At 47.2% G+C, this 20,788-nt stretch overlaps 1 protein-coding gene across 2 annotated transcripts in view; it reads left to right on the top strand.

Moving 5' to 3' along the window:
• The first annotated feature begins 499 nt into the window (after positions 1–499).
• Positions 500–20,788, top strand: part of WDR62 (WD repeat domain 62) — a 42,706-nt gene continuing 22,417 nt past the window's right edge. The window contains exons 1-9 of one of the 2 annotated variants that reach the window (XM_047709372.1): positions 500–781; positions 4,268–4,359; positions 5,255–5,317; positions 8,038–8,095; positions 8,332–8,502; positions 9,235–9,372; positions 9,814–9,996; positions 11,335–11,495; positions 12,770–12,959. In XM_047709372.1, the coding sequence (XP_047565328.1) occupies positions 605–781; positions 4,268–4,359; positions 5,255–5,317; positions 8,038–8,095; positions 8,332–8,502; positions 9,235–9,372; positions 9,814–9,996; positions 11,335–11,495; positions 12,770–12,959 (1,233 nt within the window). In that variant the 5' untranslated portion in view covers positions 500–604. The remainder of the gene's footprint in view (positions 782–4,267; positions 4,360–5,254; positions 5,318–8,037; positions 8,096–8,331; positions 8,503–9,234; positions 9,373–9,813; positions 9,997–11,334; positions 11,496–12,769; positions 12,960–20,788) is intronic. The other variant, XM_047709373.1, reaches the window with a different exon arrangement.

Genomic DNA, 20,788 nt, shown 5'->3' on the forward strand with positions numbered 1-20,788 from the left:
GCAGGGGACTAGAGCGCCTGCGCGCTACGCGCCCAGCCGAGTTACCACAGTGATGCTCTGGTCACGTGGCAGATGAGGGCTAGGCGAGGCCTTCGGCGCAAAGCCAGCTCTTAGCCACCCGGCCCTTACCACGTGTTGAGGGAGAGGTGGAGTCACGGCTTTTTTGAGCCTGCGCCAAGTGGTCCACTTTCAGCTCCACCCCTACGCCTACATCCGGGCGACTGCCCCTGTGTGGGTGGTTGCTTGGGGATGGGGAGTGTAGCAAAAAGCGAACTGGAGGCGTTGGTTTTAGCTACGTAAAAGTTAAAACCTAAATGTTTGTTAATGATAAAAACACCACATAAAAAACGCCACTTCTCTTGATCAGGCATCCTGTAAACTAGCTACGGCTCCACCCTGCCATATACTTTGCTCCACCTCTAAGCCCTCATTGGTCAAAACCGCCGCCTGGCCGCCCTGACATTGGCTAGACCCGGGCCTGCCGCGTCCAATGGGCGGCGGCGCCGGCTTTCCCGCGGCCGTTTGCTCTTCGAGTGGGTCGTGGAGGCGGCGGCAGCGGTTGAGGGGTTGAAGAGCGTAACGGTTGCCCGGCTCTGGTAAGACGATGGCGGCCTTGGGGCCCGGAGGCTACGCGCGGAACGATGCAGTCGAGAAGCTGCCATCCGTGGCGGTCGGAGTTCCGACGAGGAGGGGCCAGTGCTCTCCACCCCCCGCTCCGCCGCTCTGTCTCCGGCGGAGGACACGACTCTCGGCGGCGCCGGAGGACACGGTGCAGAGTCGGGTGAGGAGCAGTTTGTCCTGTCCACCCCAGTTCCAGGGTCCAGGGGCCTCCCCTGATCCCGCCCTTAGATCGTTGGCCCCGCCCTATCAGCCCTCAGCTCGTCCCCTCCGGCTCCTCTCCTGCCCGCTTGGTCTCCTAGGTCCCACCCCGTTATCCTGGGCTCCTCCCACTCTCCCGTCTCCTACTCTCCCCGGTGCTGCCACCCTTCCTAGCCGGTTTCTCCCTTCCCCAGGAGTGTATTTTAATTCTAATCACCATCTACTCCCTCCTTCCTGCGTATCCCTTCAGTCACCTTTAGATGTCTCTCTGGACCCTTCCATTTTTGTTGACCTCGCCCTTCGCTGGATCTTTAGTGTCCCTACCATGTTTATTCCAGATACCTACCTACCTCGTCTGTCGCTCAGCTGACTCCACCTTCTCTCCCCACCTGCCTTCTCTTTCCTTTTCCTTTTCCAGTGTGGAATTTTTATTACACACTGCCAACCCAAATTATGGAGACCCATGTGAGTAATTGCAAAATCTCACCAGCGGCTCCCTGTTGCGGTGTGTGTGGGGGGGTGGCGTACAGAACAGTTCCCTAACTCCTTAGAGAAACAAAGAAGATTTTTTTTTTTAAGATTTTATTTATTTAGGGGCGCCTGGGTGGCTCAGTGGGTTAAGCCGCTGCCTTCGGCTCAGGTCATGATCTCAGAGTCCTGGGATCGAGCCCCGCATCGGGCTCTCTGCTCAGCGGGGAGCCTGCTTCCTCCTCTCTCTCTGCCTGCCTCTCTGCCTGCTTGTGATTTCTCTCTGTCAAATAAATAAATAAAATCTTAAAAAAAAAAAGATTTTATTTATTTATTTGACAGACAGAGATCACAAGCAGGCAGAGAGGCAGAGAGAGAGAGAGGTGGAAGCAGGCTCCCCGCAGAGCAGAGAACCCGATGCGGGGCTCGTCCCAGGACACCGGGACCATGACCTGAGCCGAAGGCAGAGGCTTTAACCCACTGAGCCACCCAGGTGCCCCAACAAAGAAGATTTTAAAGTAGGTAGAAGGAATGCCATTAGCACAGCAGCGATTTAAAAAACTGTTCTCCAACTTTCTGACCTACAAAGTCTGTTTTTATAAAATAGAAGCAACAGTAACCGTACCATGGAGTTTCAGGGAGCAGAAATGAACTTGTGACTATGACCTGCTTGGCAGAGTCCAGGTAGAGTATGGAAACATGGTAGATGCTGGTGGATCTTGTTCCTGCCACAAGGATTTCTGCTGCACTATGATTATATCACCGGATACTGGCTGCAAGGCCTGGGCACGTGGCCCCTGCGCATCTCTCTGGCCCTACCTCCACTGTCCTCCCTTTTATCAACATTCAGTCACCCTAGCCTGCTTTCTGTTTTCCTGAGGCTAAAAGCTCTTTTCCACTTCCTAAGCATTTGCCAAGTCCTCTTAGTTTTTTGCAGCAGTCCACCTGGCTGGCTCCTCATCCCTCAAGTCTCAGCCTGAATATCTTTACCCCGAAAGGCCTTCTTGAACCCCAGCCTAAAACAGACACCTACTTTACTCTTTTACCTAGCATCCTGTATCTTGTATGTTCCTGAAAGTGCCTCGTGAACTCTAAACTGTGTATAAAATAGAGGAATAGCAATAGCAGTTTCAGAGAAGCGGTAAGCAATGGGGTTAAGCAGCTTCTGTACCCAGACTGCCTGGGCTTAAACCTTAATTATGTTCTTTTTTCTTTTCTTAAGATTTTATTTATTTATTTATTTTCAGAAAGAGAGAGAGAGCAAGCATGAGCCGGGGGCTGTGGGGTCCTGGGATTGAGCCCTGTCTGCTCAAAGTGGAGCCTGCTTCTCCCTCTCCCTCTGCCTGCCACTCTGCCTACTTATGATCCCTCTCTCTTTCTCTGTCAAATAAATATATAAAATCTTCTTTAAAAATGACCATTATAGGGGCACCTGGGTAGCTCAGTTGGTTAAGCGGCTGCCTTTGGCTCAGGTCATGATCCCACAGTCCTGGGATCGAGCCCTTCGTTGGGCTCCTTCCTCACTGGGGAAACTGCTTCTCCCTCTCCCTCGGCCTGCTGCTCCACCTGCTTGTGCTCTTTCTCTCTCTACCTCTGTCAAATAAATAAATGAAATAAAAATAAATTAAAAAATTTTAAATGACTATTATATTTTACTAATATCCAGTAATGCTGATCGACATATAAAAATGTTGTGAGTGCCATTGCCAGATTGCTTGGGTTAGAGTCCTGGTGCCGCTCCTTCCTGGATGGGTGACCTCTCTGAGCCTCTTTATATCCTCATCTGTAAGAGGGAGACGGTGATGATGATGATGGCCACATCACAGGGTTATAAGTCAGTTCAGCTGTAGGTTTTTAAACAGTTCCTGGCTCCTGGTAATTGCTCAAGAAGCCTGAGCTCTTATTATCCTCTGTTTGCCTCTCATTTTTTTTTTTTTTTAAGATTTTACTTATTTGACAGAGAGAGACACAGCGAGAGAGGGAACACAAGCAGGGGGAGTGGAGTGGGAGAAGCAGGCTTCCTGCAGAGCTCTGCGGGAAGCCCGATGCAGGGCTCCATGCCAGGACCCTGGGATCATGACCTGAGCGGAAGGTAGATGCTTAACTGACTGAGCCACCCAGATGCCCAATGGCATCTCATTCCAGAGACTAGCTGGGTTTGTAGCCCAACCAGGCAAACTGGGTACCTGGGTGGCTCAGTTGTTAATCCATTCTTGTTCCCTGCTGTCTCTCCTGCAGGGCCCGGGATACTGACTTTGGAGCCAGAGACTAGCTGGGTTTTAGCCCAACCTTGCCACTCCACAGGTGTGGGATTTTGAGACTCAGCGACCTCATCTGTGGAATTTGTGCCTTCTTCCTTGGGTTGTTGTGGAGTTTCAAATCTTTCATCCATATAAAATTCTTAGAAACTTACTCAGAGGTCATCTTTTCAGTGAGGCCTTCTCTCCTTCCCTGCTTTATTTTTCTCTTTGCTCCTATCATCACCTACATCTATTTTATATATTTGTTCTGTTTTTTATGTCCTCCATCCCATCACCACAAGAATGTGAGTTCCAGGAGGACAGGGATTTTGTCTGTCTTCCTCACCATTCTGTGTCCTTCAGAGACATGTTGAGAAGAACAAATGTTAGCTGTTGGTAGCATGACTGTAGAAGCTCAGTTAGTGGGATGCTTGGGTGGCTTAGTTGGTTGGGCAGCTGCCTTCAGCTCAGGTCATGATCCCAGCGTCCTGGGATCGAGTCCCACATCGGGCTCCTTGCTTGGCAGGGAGCCTGCTTCTCCCTCTGCCTCTGCCTGCCACTGTCTACCTGTGCTCACTCTCGCTCCTCTCTGACAAATAAATGAATGAAATCTTTAAAAAAAAAAAAAAAGAAGCTCAGTTAGTGTTGGAGGTCACAGGGACTAAATGGGTGACTGAGGCACTGGTGCCATGAAGGACCTTCTGGGACAGGTCGTCCTGACTTGGACTTTTTTCCCACAGGTGTCACTTGAGAAGGTACTTGGCATCACAGCCCAGAACAGCAGTGGCCTAACCTGTGATCCCAACACTGGCCACGTGGCCTACCTAGCAGGGTGAGTGAATGGGTGGGCTTTGGCTTTGCCATCTGTAGACTGCAGATAAACTGCCCACCCCTGAGGGCTGTGGAGAGGATCCCAGGGGCCCATCGGTGTCTAGAGCAGTACCTGGCATGTGGTGAGCACGATGAAAGCCTTATTGTGACTGCAGGTGAGAGGTGGCAGCAATTCTGGGAAAGACCCAAGCCGTGGGGTCAGCAGCCTAGATTTGTGTCCCAGCTCCACCACGTGCTTTTCTGTGAGCACCTCCTTTTTCATCCGCAAAACAGAACTAGTGACATCCTCCTCTTGGGTAGTAGAGAGGACTGAAAGATATCCTCCTAACTGTTCATTCCACAAATACTGATCTAGCCTGGCCCTGTTCTAGGTACTGAAGGGATCCCTCCATGCCTATAGGGCAGGCCAGACCTGTAGTCATTCCTGAGGAACTGTACCTGTTATTCAGTCTTTGGGATGCAGTCCAGGGGTGGGCTCTTGAATCTGACAGTGTGTGGATTTATATCCCCACTCTGTCCCTGACCTGCTGGGTGGCCCGGGACAAAGGATTTTCCCTCTTTGAGCCTCAAGTTTCCTCATCTCTGAAAGGGGACTAAGATGTCCAACTTCCCCTGGGAGTTGTGAGGATTTAAAGAGATTGAGCACATAGGTCTTTATCAGCCCAGGGTCTGACAGAATAGTTACCACAGAGGAAGTGTTGGTTTCTGTTTCCAAATATATCATTTAATAACGTCCAGCGCTGTAGCATTCTCAGCATAGATACGTGGAGGGGGATGAGAGACTCTTCTATTCAGAGGGAGCCTTATTTATGTGTGGGCTCTTCTGCTGGGAATGGAAGCATCCCTGGCCCCTAGCACTTCCTTTAGTTAAGGCACATTTTGCTCTTTCTCCCCAGCTGTGTGGTGGTGATTTTGAATCCCAAGGAGAACAAGCAGCAGCACATTTTTAACACTGCCAGGTAGGCTGGGCCCTGGGCATTGGGTGGGGGTGGGTCCGGGGTCCTGGCATCTACCCACTTCCCCACATTGCTCGGAAGCTCGTGGGTGGGCGACTAACTCATTCGCTCACCCGTCGGTTCAGCTACATTCTGCTGCTTTGTGCGAGGTAGCATTCCAGGTGCTGAGGACAGTGAGAGTCTCGGCTCTTGCAGAGCTGACAGCTCAGCAGGGGAGACACTACACCAGTGGGCAAATTACTAGCCAACCCTGGCCATTGCTGTGGAGGAAAGAACAAGGATGTGTTAGGGCAGGTGTTCAGATGAAGAACCGTGGGGGAGAGGGGAGCCATACCAGCAGGCCCAGGTTGGGTCTCCTGGAGGCTGAGACCTGAGAGAAATAACGGGGTGATCCCGTGAAAGTGTTCCAGGTAGAGGGAGCAGCAAGCACAAAGGCCTGGCCATGGTTAAGAATCTTGCGGGTGTTTTGAGGAGCAGCTGGGTGGTCCTGTGCCTGGAATGAAGGAGTGAGTGAGGGGGAGAGGAGGCGGAGACAGAAGCCACATCTGGGTATTGGTAATTTTTTAACTTTTTATATTGAAATAATTTTAGTCTTTAAAGAATAGTAGAAAGAACGGCTGTATACCTTTCCCCCATTTTTCCCAAATGTTAACCTTTTACCACATTTGCTTTACCATTCTTGGTCTATATACATGGTTTTTTTTTTTCCCGGAACCATTCGAGAGTAAGCTGCCAACATGATGTCCTTGTACTGCTGACTCTTTCAGAGGGTGTTTCTGAGCCGGGGGCAGCATTATCCTTCAAAACCACAGTACAATCAGCAAAGGCAGGAAATTGAAATTGGTATATCACTACCATTTAAGCCTCTTACAGGTTTTACCATTTATCCCCAGAATGTTGTTTTGTTTTTTTCCCAAGAATGTTCTTTATAGCATAAGGATTCTGTCCAGTATCAAACATTGAATTTATTTGTCTCTTCAGGCTTTTTTAGTCTGAAGCAGTTTCTTCATCTGTTCTTGACTTTGATGACCTTGACACTTGAGGATTACAGGCCAGGTATTTTGTAGAATGCCCCAGCCTTCGGGCTTCTCTGATGTTTCCTCATAGACTGAGGTTCTATATCCGAAGAAAGCTAGATGGTAATCTCTTCTATGACTGGTAGTGTTCACTTGGGCCCTTGGTGAAGGTGGTATCTGCCAGACTTTCCCCCTGTGAAGCCTCTTTCCCTCTGGTGATTAGTGAGTATCTCATGGGGAGCATCTCTGAAACAGCAGATATTACCGTTCCTCACCAAACTTTCATTCACGAGTCCTAGTGTGGCTTTGATGTTTTTCAAAGGCTCTGCAGGGAATTCCGATGCACGGCCAGGACTCTGCCCAAACTGGCTGAGAGTCCTGACTTCCCAGAGTGCGCTTGAGGAATGAGGGCCATGATGCCCATATAGCATTTGCAGAGAGCCGGGCACGAGTTCAAGGTGGGCGACAGGTCAGGGGTGGCTGCAGACAACAGAACCCCATAGAAAGCATGGCTTCAAATGCAAGGGCACACTGTTCTTGCACGAATGAAGTCTGGAGGCGGGCACCCAGGCGGCCGGTGTGTCTACAAGCATCAGGAACCCCCGTCTGCCTGCCTGTCTGTTCTGTCATGCCTTCTGTGAGGCTCCTGTTCTTGAGGTTGCCTCATGGTCCAAGATGGAGTTCTGGCTGTTGTGTCCTTGATTCAGAAGGGGAATGAGTGGGGATGAGGGCAAAGAGTTCCCTTGGAGAAGCTTTTCAGGAAATGGCACAGAGCATTTCAGTGTCCCTGTGGTTGGCCGGAAGAAATTGTGTAGCTGTGTCTGTGTAGCTGCAAGAGAGGTGAGGAGATGCACTCATGCTGGGGACTCTGCCTTCCTAATTCAAACTCGGAGTCTATCAGGTGAGGAAGGAGGGGCAGGTGGCCATCAGATGGGCAGCTTGCCTCGTCTGCCGCTGTGGGAGCGATGAGAAGCCTCCAGAGTTGAAGCGATGATGATGATAAGCGTTCTGTGAGGTCATCAAAACTCAGCATTTACTTATTATTTACACACCAAGTAACTCACGTGTGGGGGACACTTACCAGACTATTAAGGAACACAGATAGAAGAGGGAGGGGAAAAGAAAACAGTGTGGTCTGGGAACCAGGAAACTTGCTACCCAAAAAGTGTGTAAACTAGTCTGGTCGTTCAGTCCTTGTGCAGGCCAGAGAGAAACATGCTGATTGCTTATGGGTTTTCCAGAACACCTTGCATGATTAACAGTGAGCCACATGCTGCAGACTGTCTTGTGTACTGCCAGGATCCTCCCTTTAGCCCCACCCCCAGAGTTAGGCTGGATTGGTACCATTTCCTGCACCTGAGTTTCTCAGGGTTACGGTGGGTGGGCTCTTAGGGAGCCCCACCACTCCTGAGGGAGAGGAAAGGAAGGTCCCTGTCAGTGACCGTCCTGTCTGGGTTTGGGGCCTTTGCTTTTACCCGCATTTCCCTGGACCACTGACCCCCTTCTGGCAGCAGAGAATACAAGGGACGCCCGGTGTGCTCTTCTGGGCACACAGGCAGCACTGGCTCCATGGGAGCAGCTGGCACTCACTTCTCCTCTTAAAGCTTGGAAGCAGAGAGTGGGCAGAGTTCTGTGAGCACAGCCAGACAGGGGTCTGACTGCCTACCCACCTTGGAACCAGTGACCAGCCCCTTTCCTTACCCCCAGGAAGTCTCTGAGTGCTCTGGCCTTCTCCCCTGATGGGAAGTACATAGTGACCGGGGAGGTGAGTTGTGACGGTGATTGAGTGGTTGGGGAGGGATCTTGGGGCCATTCCTTCTACCCTTCAGGAGGCCTGGGACATCCCTAGAATAGCTTATACCCAGGCCAGAAAGCACCATGGCAGATGGGGGAGGCAGCTTTTGGATACATCCTGGGGCAATGCCAGTTTCAGCCCTAATAGCCCTTCTAGCCCCCGCCTGGTGCAGAACCTATCAGCAGTCACGGCCCCGCCTTCCCCAGAACGGGCACAGGCCTGCTGTGCGCATCTGGGACGTGGATGAGAAGAGTCAGGTGGCAGAGATGCTGGGCCACAAGTACGGCGTGGCCTGTGTGGCCTTCTCCCCCAATATGAAGCACATTGTGTCCATGGGCTACCAGCACGACATGGTACTCAACGTCTGGGACTGGAAGGTGAGACAACTGGTGGGTGTGTGGGCTGCCAGAGCACCCTGAGGCTTAGGCACTGAGCAAACTAAATGAGATAATTTGGTGAAGTGTTCATTTATCCAGAAAATATTTATTGAGCACATACTGAATGCTGATCCCTGTTCTAGACACTTACTGTAAGGCATATGACAAGCTCTCAACTAGTGAAATTACGTAATTATTTTCATATCAACCAGCTATGACCTTGAGCAAGTGACTTGACTTCTCTGTAAGTCTCTTTCCTCACCTGTAAGATGGATATGCTGGCATCTATCTCATTGAGTTGTGAAAATTCAGTGAGCTGTTATGTGCTGGAAGGCTGGACTTTGGAACAGCTAGGGGAGGACTTAGAGGTAGCAGACGTGGGTACCAAATCCTGGCTCTGTTCATTACCTGCTGTGTGACCTTAAGCACATAACACCACCTCTCTGAGCCTGGCAGAGGTGGGGAGAAGCACCTTCCACATAGGACTTTCGAGATGATTTCATGCTGTGAAGGCTCAGCCATGTGTGAGCTGTAGAGCTTGGACTCTTGGGGAGAGCTCTGGAGCTTACACATGGAAACCTTTCCAAGCCTCAAGTCTCCTCTGTCACTGGAGGGCCCAAAGAAAACTGACTTGGAGCAGGAGTGGGTAAGGAGATGCAGGGCTGAGGGCAAAGGCACAAATAGTCCAATGGACGGGTGCTGGCATGAACTTGTCTGCATTGATTTTTCCAGAAGGACATTGTGGTGGCTTCCAACAAGGTATCGTGCAGGGTCATCGCCCTCTCCTTCTCGGAGGACAGCAGCTATTTTGTCACTGTAGGGAACCGGCATGTGAGGTTCTGGTTCTTGGAAGTCTCCACAGAAGCAAAGGTAGGTTTCTGCCCCTGCTCCCTTAGCCAGGCCTGGGAAGTAACCATTAGGGGCGGTATGGACTCCTGTTTCTACTTGAGATTTGAAGGTGATAACCTCAAAAGTTGTCTGGCCTCTGGTTCAACTTCTGCTTCCGGGCCTGCTCTTTAGGTGCTGTCAGGCCCTGCTGGGAAATCCACCACCCCCCACCCTCTCACCCCACTACCCCCGACCCCCAGCACTGACCCTGGGGCCAGACCTCTTTCCTGGACTGCTGCCTCCCAGAGTCTCTGCCTGGAAGTGTGTGTTCTGTTTTTCTCTTCCCTTCTCCATTTGGAGGAATGTCTTAGAGTCTTTTGTTTAGGTATGTGTCATAGTCTCTGGTCAGGAGAGTCCCATTGCGACCTTGCTGGGATCTAGGCCATGTGGACAGTGTCTTCCTGTGTCCTGCTGTGCCTCCAGGTGACAGGCACTGTGCCCCTCGTGGGGCGCTCAGGGATCCTGGGTGAGCTGCACAACAACATCTTCTGTGGCGTGGCTTGTGGCCGGGGCCGGATGGCAGGGAGTACCTTCTGTGTGTCCTACTCGGGCCTCCTTTGCCAGTTCAACGAGAAGAGGGTGCTGGAGAAGTGGATCAACCTGAAGGTACCCCACCCTCCCTCCCTCCTTGCCGTCAGTGGGGAAAACATTCTTCCCAGGACACGTGTCTCCAGGGACACTCAGTAATATCCCTGCCTCGTAGTTGATCCCACTAGGTCTGGGTTTGACTCCTCAGAGGTTCTGCTCGTGAGATTCTGAGTGAGTGACTCTCCCTCTCCGAGCCTCAGTTTCCTCATCTGTAAAATGGAAATCCTGCTGCCCACCTTGATCAGGGAGTCCCATGAAGTAATATATAGAAGGTACGCAGCATGGTGCCTGGTACCCTGTGATGGGCTTCGTTACAATTGCTCTCCCATCACTGTTTGATGAGCACTCTTGGCTGGTGGGAGGACTACATCTTTTTTTTTTTTCTAACCTAAGGTATTACTGACTTCATTTTTTAGTCAAAAAAGGGCTGTATTAAAAATATGTAACATTTCACATTAAAGGATGATATAGCTATAAATTGCAGACCACTTTTCTTCAGGATCTGAGGGTTTGAATCCAAACCGTTTTCTTGTTCTGAGACTGGATGGCAGGAACATCATGATTTTCCCTCCTTTTCCTACCCCTGCTCTTGTGGATCCCCTCCAGAGCTCACCTTTAGGGCTAAAGGCACAGTGTCAGGCTTCTAGAATTCTAGAAGAATTCAGAGTTTCATCTGTTTTTCCTAGTCGGTTAAACATCATTTTTCCCCCTCATTTGAATCCTCTTTCTAGAACTTTAGCTGCTTAAGCAAGTCCAGAGCTTTTGACAGTTAGCCCCTGAGCAGTTGTCTTATGCTCAACTGCTCAACAGCAGTTGTCATACTTAATGACTTATAAATTAAGTCCCTCTCGATCTGGAAAAGCTCCTCCAATCTGCATCTAGGGGTCTGGCCCTTGCTGCCCCTTCCATCTGTGTATCCTGGTAGGATAGATCGCCTGAGAGTCTTCCCTGTAAACGGTCTCATTTTTCTGTGTTGCTCTGAAGTCTAAGCTCTCTGAAATTGTTTTTAAACAATAGAGAATAAACTGTAAGCGTCCGATCCCACCCTGGAGCCACAGGCTCCCTCTCCGAAGTCCCAGCCTGCTGCACAGATGATCCCCCACGCACAGCTGACTTCCTCTGTAGACACTGATGACAGTTCTGTCACCGTTTGTGCCTCTCCCTGCTGGCACATTTCCTTCAGTAGTGACAGCTATATCCTGATTCCAAAAGTTTAAAATTTGCTGAAATGGACTTCTTAGGCCCAGGGAACTCTCAGGCTTCTCTGGAGGCTGAAGTCTGCTCTGTTAGTCCCTATGTCTCTGCACTGGGCCACGTGGAGCACCACGTCCACTTGGGTCCCCTTTGCCTCCCCAGGTCTCCTTATCCTCCTGCCTCTGTGTCAGCCAGGAGCTCATCTTCTGCGGCTGCACAGATGGGATCGTCCGCATCTTCCAGGCCCACAACCTGCAATATGTCACGAACCTGCCCAAACCACATTACCTGGGGGTGGACGTGGCTCAGGGCCTGGAGCCCAGGTACTGCCCCGCAGAGGGTGGGGGTGGGGCTTCCAGCTTTATGTACCCACCTGGCCAGCCCTGGGCTGGAAGGATAGAACCAGAACAAGGCAGCAAAATCTCTGCCACCATGAAGTCTGTGGTCTGGTGAGGGAGCTTGATGCTAAACAATTACACAAACAAGGTCATTTCAGAGAGTCCTAAGTGCTTCGGTGACATAAACCAGGAAGGAAAGTGCCTGGGGGTGGGGCTGTGTGGACTGGGAGCCAGAGGAAGTCTCTGGTGAGGAGGAGCCAGCTATGTGGGGAGGTGGGTCCTGAGAGCAAGTGTAAAGACTGAAGGGCAAAAGGCCCTGGGTTTGGCATGTGGCAGGAACAGCCACGGGCTGTATGGCCGGAGCCTAGTGTGCCAAAGGAGGATGTTAGGAGACAGGTCTGAACATTGATGGAGGCTGGCGTGGGGAGCTTATAGTCTCTTCTGAGGTCATTGGGTGGCCCCTGGAGATTTCAGGCGTTGGAGTTAGTTGTATGGTCAGCCGTAAGCATTAGATCCCTCTGGCTGCCATATTGAGAGCGGGTGGAAGGGCTGAGCTGTGGTGTATCTTTGGTGTAAGGCTGTTGGGGGGAGCGGCTACCTAACCAGGGGGTGCTGGGTGCCTGGGGCTGCCTCTTTGTAGGCTGCCGGACACTACCTCCTGGGTACCTTTTCCAAGTGACCTACAGAGTTGTGTCACAGTGGCCAGGCCGTCCAGTTCTGCCACCTTTGCTGGGTGTGCTTTCATTTCCTCATCTGTGAACTTTAGTACTGACCTTTCCTAGAGACTGGGAACTCAGTGTAGCTAAAGCTCTCAGATCGGCCCATAGTAAGAGCTCAGTAAACTGTAGCCTTTGCAGGAAGGCCCCAGGCCAGGGGACAGCTCCCCAGCCCCCCAGCATAGGGATATTTGGTCATGTGTTGGCGGGGCTAATGAGAGAGAACTAAGGTACATGCCCATTATCCTTCCCTGCTCAGAGAGAGGTGAGTGAGAGAGGGTGGGCGAAATGAGCGGAGGTGAAAATTCAGATGTTCTCAGGGGCCAGGCAGAAGCTTCCAGTTTACAACCTCTGTACTAGAAGCAAAAGCAAAGGAAGCAGGGAGGGAGGAGAGAGACGTAGAGCTGGAATGGAGATGAACCACCCCAATTAACATAAGAGAGGACAGTGCCAGGGAAGAGGCAATTCAGAGTGTCACCAGCGGCAGCTGTCACTACTCACACTGACATTGATGGTGACTGACGACCCATGTGGTCTTGTTAGCTTCCTCTTCCGCAGGAAGGCAGAAGCAGTCTACCCAGATACAGTGGCACTGACCTTCGACCCCATCCATCAGTGGCTGTCTTGCGTGTATAAGGACCACAGCATCTACATCTGGGATGTCAAAGACATCAACAAAGTAGGAAAGATGTGGTCAGAGCTCTTCCACAGCTCCTACGTCTGGAACGTGGAGGTGAGCCCCTCTTTCTGGACCTCTGCCCCTGCTCAGCTCCCATCCGGGGCTTAGCTGGGGAAAGCTTCTGCAGTTCGGGGAACCCATTCAAGCCTTCCTTCACAAGATAGCCATGGCCCCCAGATTGATACCAGATGCTGTTCAAGGTGCTGGGGACACAGCTGAGAGGAAACTGACAGTGGTCCTGCCCTGCTGGAGCTCACATTTGGGCAGGAAAGTAAACTCACGCATGTCATCGGTAATAGCCAAGTGGCACTACCTCTCCAAAGACAAAAGAAAACAGTGTAAGGAAAAGGGACCAAGGGTGCTATTCTAGAGAGGAGACTGATCGGGGAAGGCCTGTCTGAGGACGTGACATTCAAGCAGAGACCTGTAGGAGGCGAGGGGCAGAGGCAGGCAGCTGTGCAGGAGAAGGGCGGCAGGAGCCTGTGGACCTCGGGGAGCACGCTATGGAGGACCATTTGTGTAGCTTAGTGCTTTTTCAAGTGCTGAAGTTTTCTGGGAGTGAGTCTTTGGGGTGTTTTCATTCTCTAAAGCTGTTCTAAGTTTTCCCTGCAAATAAGACAACTGATGGGGAAATAATTGTATTCTACCTCCCTCCGCCCCTGAAAATTTCTTACTGCTGTTGGAGCGTTTGTCCTTGGAGAAGTTATGTTTTCAGTGGCCCAAGTCAGAAGGGGGAGCAATGACTTGATCCTTTTGAATAAGCATCATTCAGCCCTTTGCCTGCGACTACTTGAATCCCGTTTGCCTTCACGGATCTGACGTTTCTGCCGACAGCACTTTTCTCACTTAACAAGAATGTTCTTTAAAGAACTTTAAAATTTTATATATAAAATATTCTCCTTGGAAAAAAAGGTGAAATATTACCAAGCTAAAGTCTATCTTGATTACCTCCCCACCCCACAAACCCTCACCTTTGTTATTTATTATGTTCTTTCAGTTCATTTCCTTGCATCGGCCTGTTATTTGTATATATCTATTTCCTCAACAGAAATATCTGTGGTTGCATCTTTTCATCAGTTCTGGAAAGAATAGCCAGGACAGATTTAAAAATTGTCTCTACCTCATTCTTTCTCTTCTTCTGCAACTCCTAATGTCCTGCCTCTCTATCCTTCATATTTGTTTAAAATAACCCAGATCTAGAAATCCACATGAAGGAAATGTACAATTTATTGATTATTGTTAGCAGCTGTTGATTGCTCAATGCCTAGATCCATTTACTCCTTGGGGGTTGCGATATGGTGATATTCTAATTCTATCATTTCTTTTTATTAGTTGGACTACTTATATGAAGAAACACTTCCCCTCATCTACCATTTGGTCACCCAGTGGTACACTTCATATAGGAAAGGCAGGATAAATGCTTGATTCTTTCCCTTTATTTACCAGTTTTCAAGATAATGAATTGGTTCCCTGTTCTCTAAAGGTAACTCATTGTTTTTATTTAATATCATTATATACTCATATATGTAAATATATTGGAATATATTTTAATCCATTACAATTATTAACATTATTGAAGCTCAAATTGTCCCATCTTTGACCAGTGGGAGCCTCTTCTAGTTGGCTCCTGAGTCCTTTGGACATGACCCCAACAGACTTTCTTTGGGAGCTCCCTTGCTATTTGAGATGACAAGATGTTCCAGCCTCATCTTGTACATTTCTTTTTTTTTTTTTTTTTTTAAGATTTTATTTATTTATTTGTCATAGAGAGAGAAGCGAGAGTGAGCACAGGCAGACAGAGTGGCAGGCAGAGGCAGAGGGAGAAGCAGGCTCCCTGCCAAGCAAGGAGCCCAATGTGGGACTTGATCCCAGGACGCCGGGATCATGACCTGAGCCGAAGGCAGCTGCTTAACCAACTGAGCCACCCAGGCGTCCCATCTTGTACATTTCTTATCCCAGACCTAGAATCAACCATTTCTTAAAGAAGCCCTGTGTTTTGTTTTCAGTTTGACTTGGTATTTCAAATTCACAGTCTTGAGTGCCGGGGGTGCTCATAGGTATTGGATTGATGCTCCCGGAATGCTAAAGACATGGGGGATGATGGAATTAGAATATCCCCGTTAATCATTTACTTATCCCCACATTATAGGTACAACAGTTTAAGAATGGCAATTACTCAATTTTGAAAAGAGTTAAAACAATTTTTTTGCATATGTTCTCTCCACTCTCCCCCGGTTTTTAAAAATATACTACATCTATGTGATCTGATCATGTAGCCATTATATACCATATTCTCTCCCTTATGACCCCATTTTTTTAGGGGGGTATAAGTGTACATATGTATTATGGTGAAGTACACATAGCATAAAATTCGCCATTTAAACCATTTAATTTTTTTTTTGAGAGAGAGGAAAGCGTATACACGCATCCATGCATGCACAGGTTGAGGAAAAGGGGCAGAGGAGAGGGAAAGAGAGAATCTTTTTTTTTTTTTTTTTAAGATTTTATTTATTTGACAGACAGAGACCACAAGTAAGCAGAGAGGCAGGCAGAGAGAGAGGAGGAAGCAGGCTCCCTACCGAGCAGAGAGCCCGATGTAGGGCTCGATCCCAGGACCCTGAGACCATGACCCGAGCTGAAGGCAGAGGCTTCAACCCACTGAGCCACCCAGGTGCCCCGGAAAGAGAGAATCTTAAGCAGACTTCAAGCTCAGTGCAGAGCCTGACTCAGGGCTTGATCTCACCACCCTGAGATCATGACCTGAGCCCAAATCAAGAGTCAGACACTTAACTGACTGAGCCACCCAGGTGCCCCTAAATCATGTTAAAATGTACAATTCAGTGGCATTTAGTACATTCATAATGTTGTACAACCATCCCTACTATCTAGTTCTGGAACATTTTCATCACCCCAAAAGGAAACACTGTACCTGTTAAGCAATCACTCCCCTTCCCACTCTCCCACCCCTAATCTGCTTTCTATCGCTATGGATTTGCTTGTTCTGAATATTTCGTACAAATGGAATAATAGAATATGTGGACTTTGTGTCTGGCTTCTTTCGCTTAGTATGTTTTCAAGGTTTATCCATGTTATAACATGTTTCAGTGCTTCATTCCTTTTTAAGGTTGAATAATATTCCATCGTGTGGATATTTTTGTTCATCTGTTCATCACTTGATGGACATTTGTGTTGTATCTACCTTTTGGCTATTATGAATAGTGCTGCTCTGGACATTCATGTACAAGCTTTGATTATCGGCTTTCAGTTCTTTTGGGTCTATACCCATGAGCAGAACTGCTGGGTCATAATGGTAATTCCGTGTAGCCTTTTGAGGAACCATTAAACTTTTCCGTGGCTGCACCAATTTTAGATTCCTCCTCCTCCTTTTTTTTTTTTTTTTAAAAGCTTGAACTCACAACCTTGAGATCAAGAGTTGCAAACTTCCAATTGAGCCAGCCAGGGGCTCCTCACCATTTTACATTCCCAACAGTGATGTATGAGGATTCCAGTTTCTCTGCGTCCTTACCAATATTAGTTTTTTGGTTTTTGGTTTTAAATTATAGCGATCTTAGTGTTTGTGAAGAGGTGCTATGTTGTGGTTTTGACTTACATTTCCCTAATTGTTAATGATGTTGTTGAGCATCTTTTCATGTACCAGTTGCTAATTTGTATATCCTTGGAGAAATAGATTTTCAAATTTTTTGCCTGTTTTTTACTTAGGTTGTTTGTATTTTTGCTGTTGATTTAAGATTCTTTATATATTCTGGATATCAGACCCTCATTAGATATGTGCTTTGCAGATATTTTCTCTCATTCTCTGTTATCTTTTCACTTTTTTTCTTTTTAAAGATTTTATTTATTTATTTGACAGAGAGAGAGACATCACAAGTAGGCAGAGAGGCAGACAGAGAGAGAGGGGAAGCAGGCTCCCTGCTGAGCAGAGAGCCCGATGCAAGGCTCGATCCCAGGACTCTGAGACCATGACCTGAGCCAAAGGCAGAGGCTCAACCACTGAGTCACCTAGGCACCCCATCTTTTCACTTTTTTGATGGTATCCTTTGATGTACAGAGGTTTTTAATTTTGATGAAGTCTGAGTTATCTGTTTGTATCTTCAGTGTCATAGCTAACAAACCATTGCCAAATCCATGATCATGAAGATTCCTTTTTCTTTTAAGACTTTTAAAAGTTTTATTATTTTAGGGGTGCCTGGGTGGCTCAGTCATTTAAGTGCGTCCAACTCTTGATCTCAGCACAAGTCTTGATCTCAGGGTCATGAGTTCAGGCCCTGTGTTGGGCTCCACACTGGGTGTGGAGCCTACTTAAAAAGTTTTATTGTTTTAGCTCTTTCAATTAGGTCTTTGATCTCTTTTGAGATAATTTTTGTGTATCCTTGAAGCAGGGGTCCAACATCATTATTTTGCATGTAGATATATAGCTCAAGCACCATTTATTGAACACACTATTCTTTCCGCATTGGATAATCTTGGCACACTGGTTGAAAAGCAATTGACCATAGAAGTATGGGTTTAATTTTGTATTCTCAATTATATCCCACTGATGTAGGTCTATCTTTATGCCAGGAGTACATTTTTTTAAATTATTATAGTTTGTAGTAAGTTCTGAAATGAGGAAGTAGATTTCCAACAACTTTGTTCTTCTTTATCAATATTTGTTTGACTGTTTGGGGTCCCTTACAATTCCATATGAATTTTATTTTTATTTATTTATTTTTTAAGTTTTGTTTTTTTTTTTTTTTAATTTATTTATTTGTCAGAGAGAGAGAGAGGGAGAGAGAGCACTGGCAGATGGAGGCAGAGGGAGAAGCGGGCTCCCCGCCGAGCAAGGAGCCCAATGTGGGACTCTATCCCAGGATGCTGGGATCATGACCTGAGCCGAAGGCAGCTGCTTAACCAACTGAGCCACCCAGGTGTCCCCCATATGAATTTTAGAATCATCTTTTCCATTTCTGGGGAGGGAAAAAAAGACTTTATCTCCATTGTAATCTTTATTTTCTTCTTCCTGCTAGCTTTTGGTTTAGTTGCTTTTGTTTTTCTAGTTCCTTCAGTGAGACTTTATTGATTTGAGATTTTTTTAAAGATTTGTTATTTTTATTTTGAGAGAGGTTTGTGTGGTGGGGGAGGTGGTAGGCAGAGGGAGAGAGAATCCCAAGTAGACTATGCTGATTGCAGAGCTCACCGTGGGGCCCTATCCCATGACCCTGAGATTACAACCTGAGCCAAATCCTAGAGTTGGACACTCAACCGACTGAGCCACACAAGCACTCCTAAGATTTTTTTTTTTCCTAATTTATTTTGGGGGGAGAGAAAGAGCGAGAGCACAAGCAGGGGAAGGGGCAGAGAGAGAAGCAGACTCCTTGCTGACCAGGGAGCTTGACTTGGGGCTCCATCCCAGCACCCTGGGATCATGACCTGAGCCAAAGCTAGACATTTGACAAACTGAACCATCCAGGCACCTCAATCTTCTTTTTTAATGTAGGCATTTACAGCCATAAATTTCCCTCTGAGCATTGCTTTTGCGGCATGCCATAATTTTGGTATATTGTGTTTTCATTTTCATTTGTCTCAGAGTATTTTCTAATTTCTCCTTAATTTCTTCCTTGACCCATTGATTGTTTAAGAGTGTATGGTTTAATATTCATGTATTTGTTAATTCTCCAAATTTCCTTGTTATTTGTAATTTCATTCCAATTGTGGTTGGAGAAGATTGAATGATAACAGTCTTTTAAAATATATTGACTTGGGGGTGCCTGGGTGGCTCAGTGGGGTAAAGCCTCTGCCTTCGGCTCAGGTCATAATCCCAGGGTCCTGGGATCAAGCCCCACATCGGGCTCCCTGCTCAGCAGGGAGCCTGCTTCCCTTCCTCTCTCTCTGCCTGCCTCTCTGCCTACTTGTGATCTCTGTCAAATAAATTAATTAATTAAATGTTTTTAGATAATTAATTAACTAATTAATTATTTTTTAAAAGGTTGATTCTGAAAGTTTTTTCCAGCTTAAGTTTGCTTTGGTGGAAGGATAGATTTTTGGAGTTCTCTGCTATGCCATTTTCAGCAATGTCACTTGATACACATTTACTCTTTGTTCTGCAAGTAACTGCATCCTTTTATATAGACATCTGTTGACATCTCTAGTTGTTTTTGTTGTCCAGAGCTCGTTCTTTAGAAGATTTAACAGGAGCAGTTCATGGGACAATGTTTTCTGAGTTTTTGCATTGGGTGAGCTTATATTTGCCCTTCATACTTGAAAGTCACCCCTGCTGGATAGAAAATGCTTGGCTCATATTTTCTTTCTGTCTATGTTAAATATGTTGTTTTATTTTCTTATGGTTATTGAAATGTCTGATGGTTTCTCTTTTAAGTCACTTGCTGTGTTTCCCTAGAAGCCCAAAAGATTTCTTTTACTTGTAAGTCTAGTAATCCTACTCTAGAGTGTGTCTTGGTATTGGTTTTTTTAGGTAGACATATTGCTGCAGTATACATTTTAGTATTTTTTTTCTGTTCCCTTGACTTGGTTTTCTTCAGAAATTTCTATTACCTATATGTTGGATCTTATTTGCCTAGCTCTAATATTGTCACTTTTTCTCAAATCCTTTTAGTTTCTTTCATTTCTCTTTGATTTTTTTTTTCAAAGATTTATTTATTTATTTGACAGACAGAGATCAGAAGTAGGCAGAGAGGCAGGCAGAGAGACAGGGGGAAGCAGGCTCCCTGCTGAGCAGAGAGCCTGATGAGGGGCTCGATCCCAGGACCCTGAGATCATGACCTGAGCCGAAGGCAGAAGCCTAACCCACTGAGCCACCCAGGTGCCCCAATTTCTCTTTGATTTTTAATAATTTCCCCCCTTTTATCTATTTCTTCATGCCTTACATTTTGTGTTTATTCACTTTTGGATTCCTTCTCATTTGGCTTTTATTTCTAATATGATTTCTTCATTTATTTCTAACTCTTAGAATTCTGTCATCTTATTTTTGAGTTTTCTAATTGTGATTTAGGTTGCTTTTCATGTCTCATTTTCTTAATGTCTTTTAGCTTATTTTGAAATAGTTACAGTTTTTGAGGGGTGCCTGGGTGGCTCAGTGGGTTAAAGCCTCTGCCTTCAGCTCGGGTCATGATCCCAAAGTCCTGGGATGGAGCCTCTCTGCTCAGCGGGGAGCCTGCTTCCCCCTCTCCCTCTGCCTGCCTCTCTGCCTATTTGTGATCTCTGTCTGTCAAATAAATAAATAAAAATCTTAAAAAAAAGAAAAAGAAAAAGAAAAACAGAAGTTGGTGTAGTTCAGAACAGGTTTTCTAACTTCCCAAGAAAGAATTCCATCTTTTATGATTTTTATACTGTTAAAAAAAATGTTTGGCAGCTTGCTTGCTGATATTTCCTTGTTATGTTCCTATTTGTGCGTTGTGCCCCTCCTTTTTTCTAAGCTTCCCCTGTACTCTGGCTCTCTTGTCTCTATCCTGATCAGTTTTGTTTCTACTCCCAATAGTCTCCCCTCAGGGTAGGGCTTTGCCCTCGAAGAGAGCCCTGGCTGGTAAGTTGTGAGAGTTCACTGGGCCTTCAAGTGCTCCAGGTTCCTCAGAGCCCACTGCCAGACCTTGCCCTGAAGCACTGTTGGAGGGGATGCAACCCTCCCAACTTGAACTGCTGTTCAGTTTGGCCCATTGTACCTTCCCATGACTCCCTGTTGGCTACTTCAGGGTTATCCTTTGTTGGGTCTCTGAGGTGCCTCATCGCTTCCCTCTACTTTCTCTCATATACACGTTAATGATATATAGATCTTATGACTGGAGGGAGTTTGTCTCTACCTGCTTGTATTTTGGGAGTTAAGAGAATATTTCATCCCCTCATTTTGCTGTAAATGGTGCTCATGGGAT

The sequence above is a fragment of the Lutra lutra genome, chromosome 17, assembly GCF_902655055.1.
Source record: "Lutra lutra chromosome 17, mLutLut1.2, whole genome shotgun sequence".
Taxonomy (NCBI): domain Eukaryota; kingdom Metazoa; phylum Chordata; class Mammalia; order Carnivora; family Mustelidae; genus Lutra; species Lutra lutra.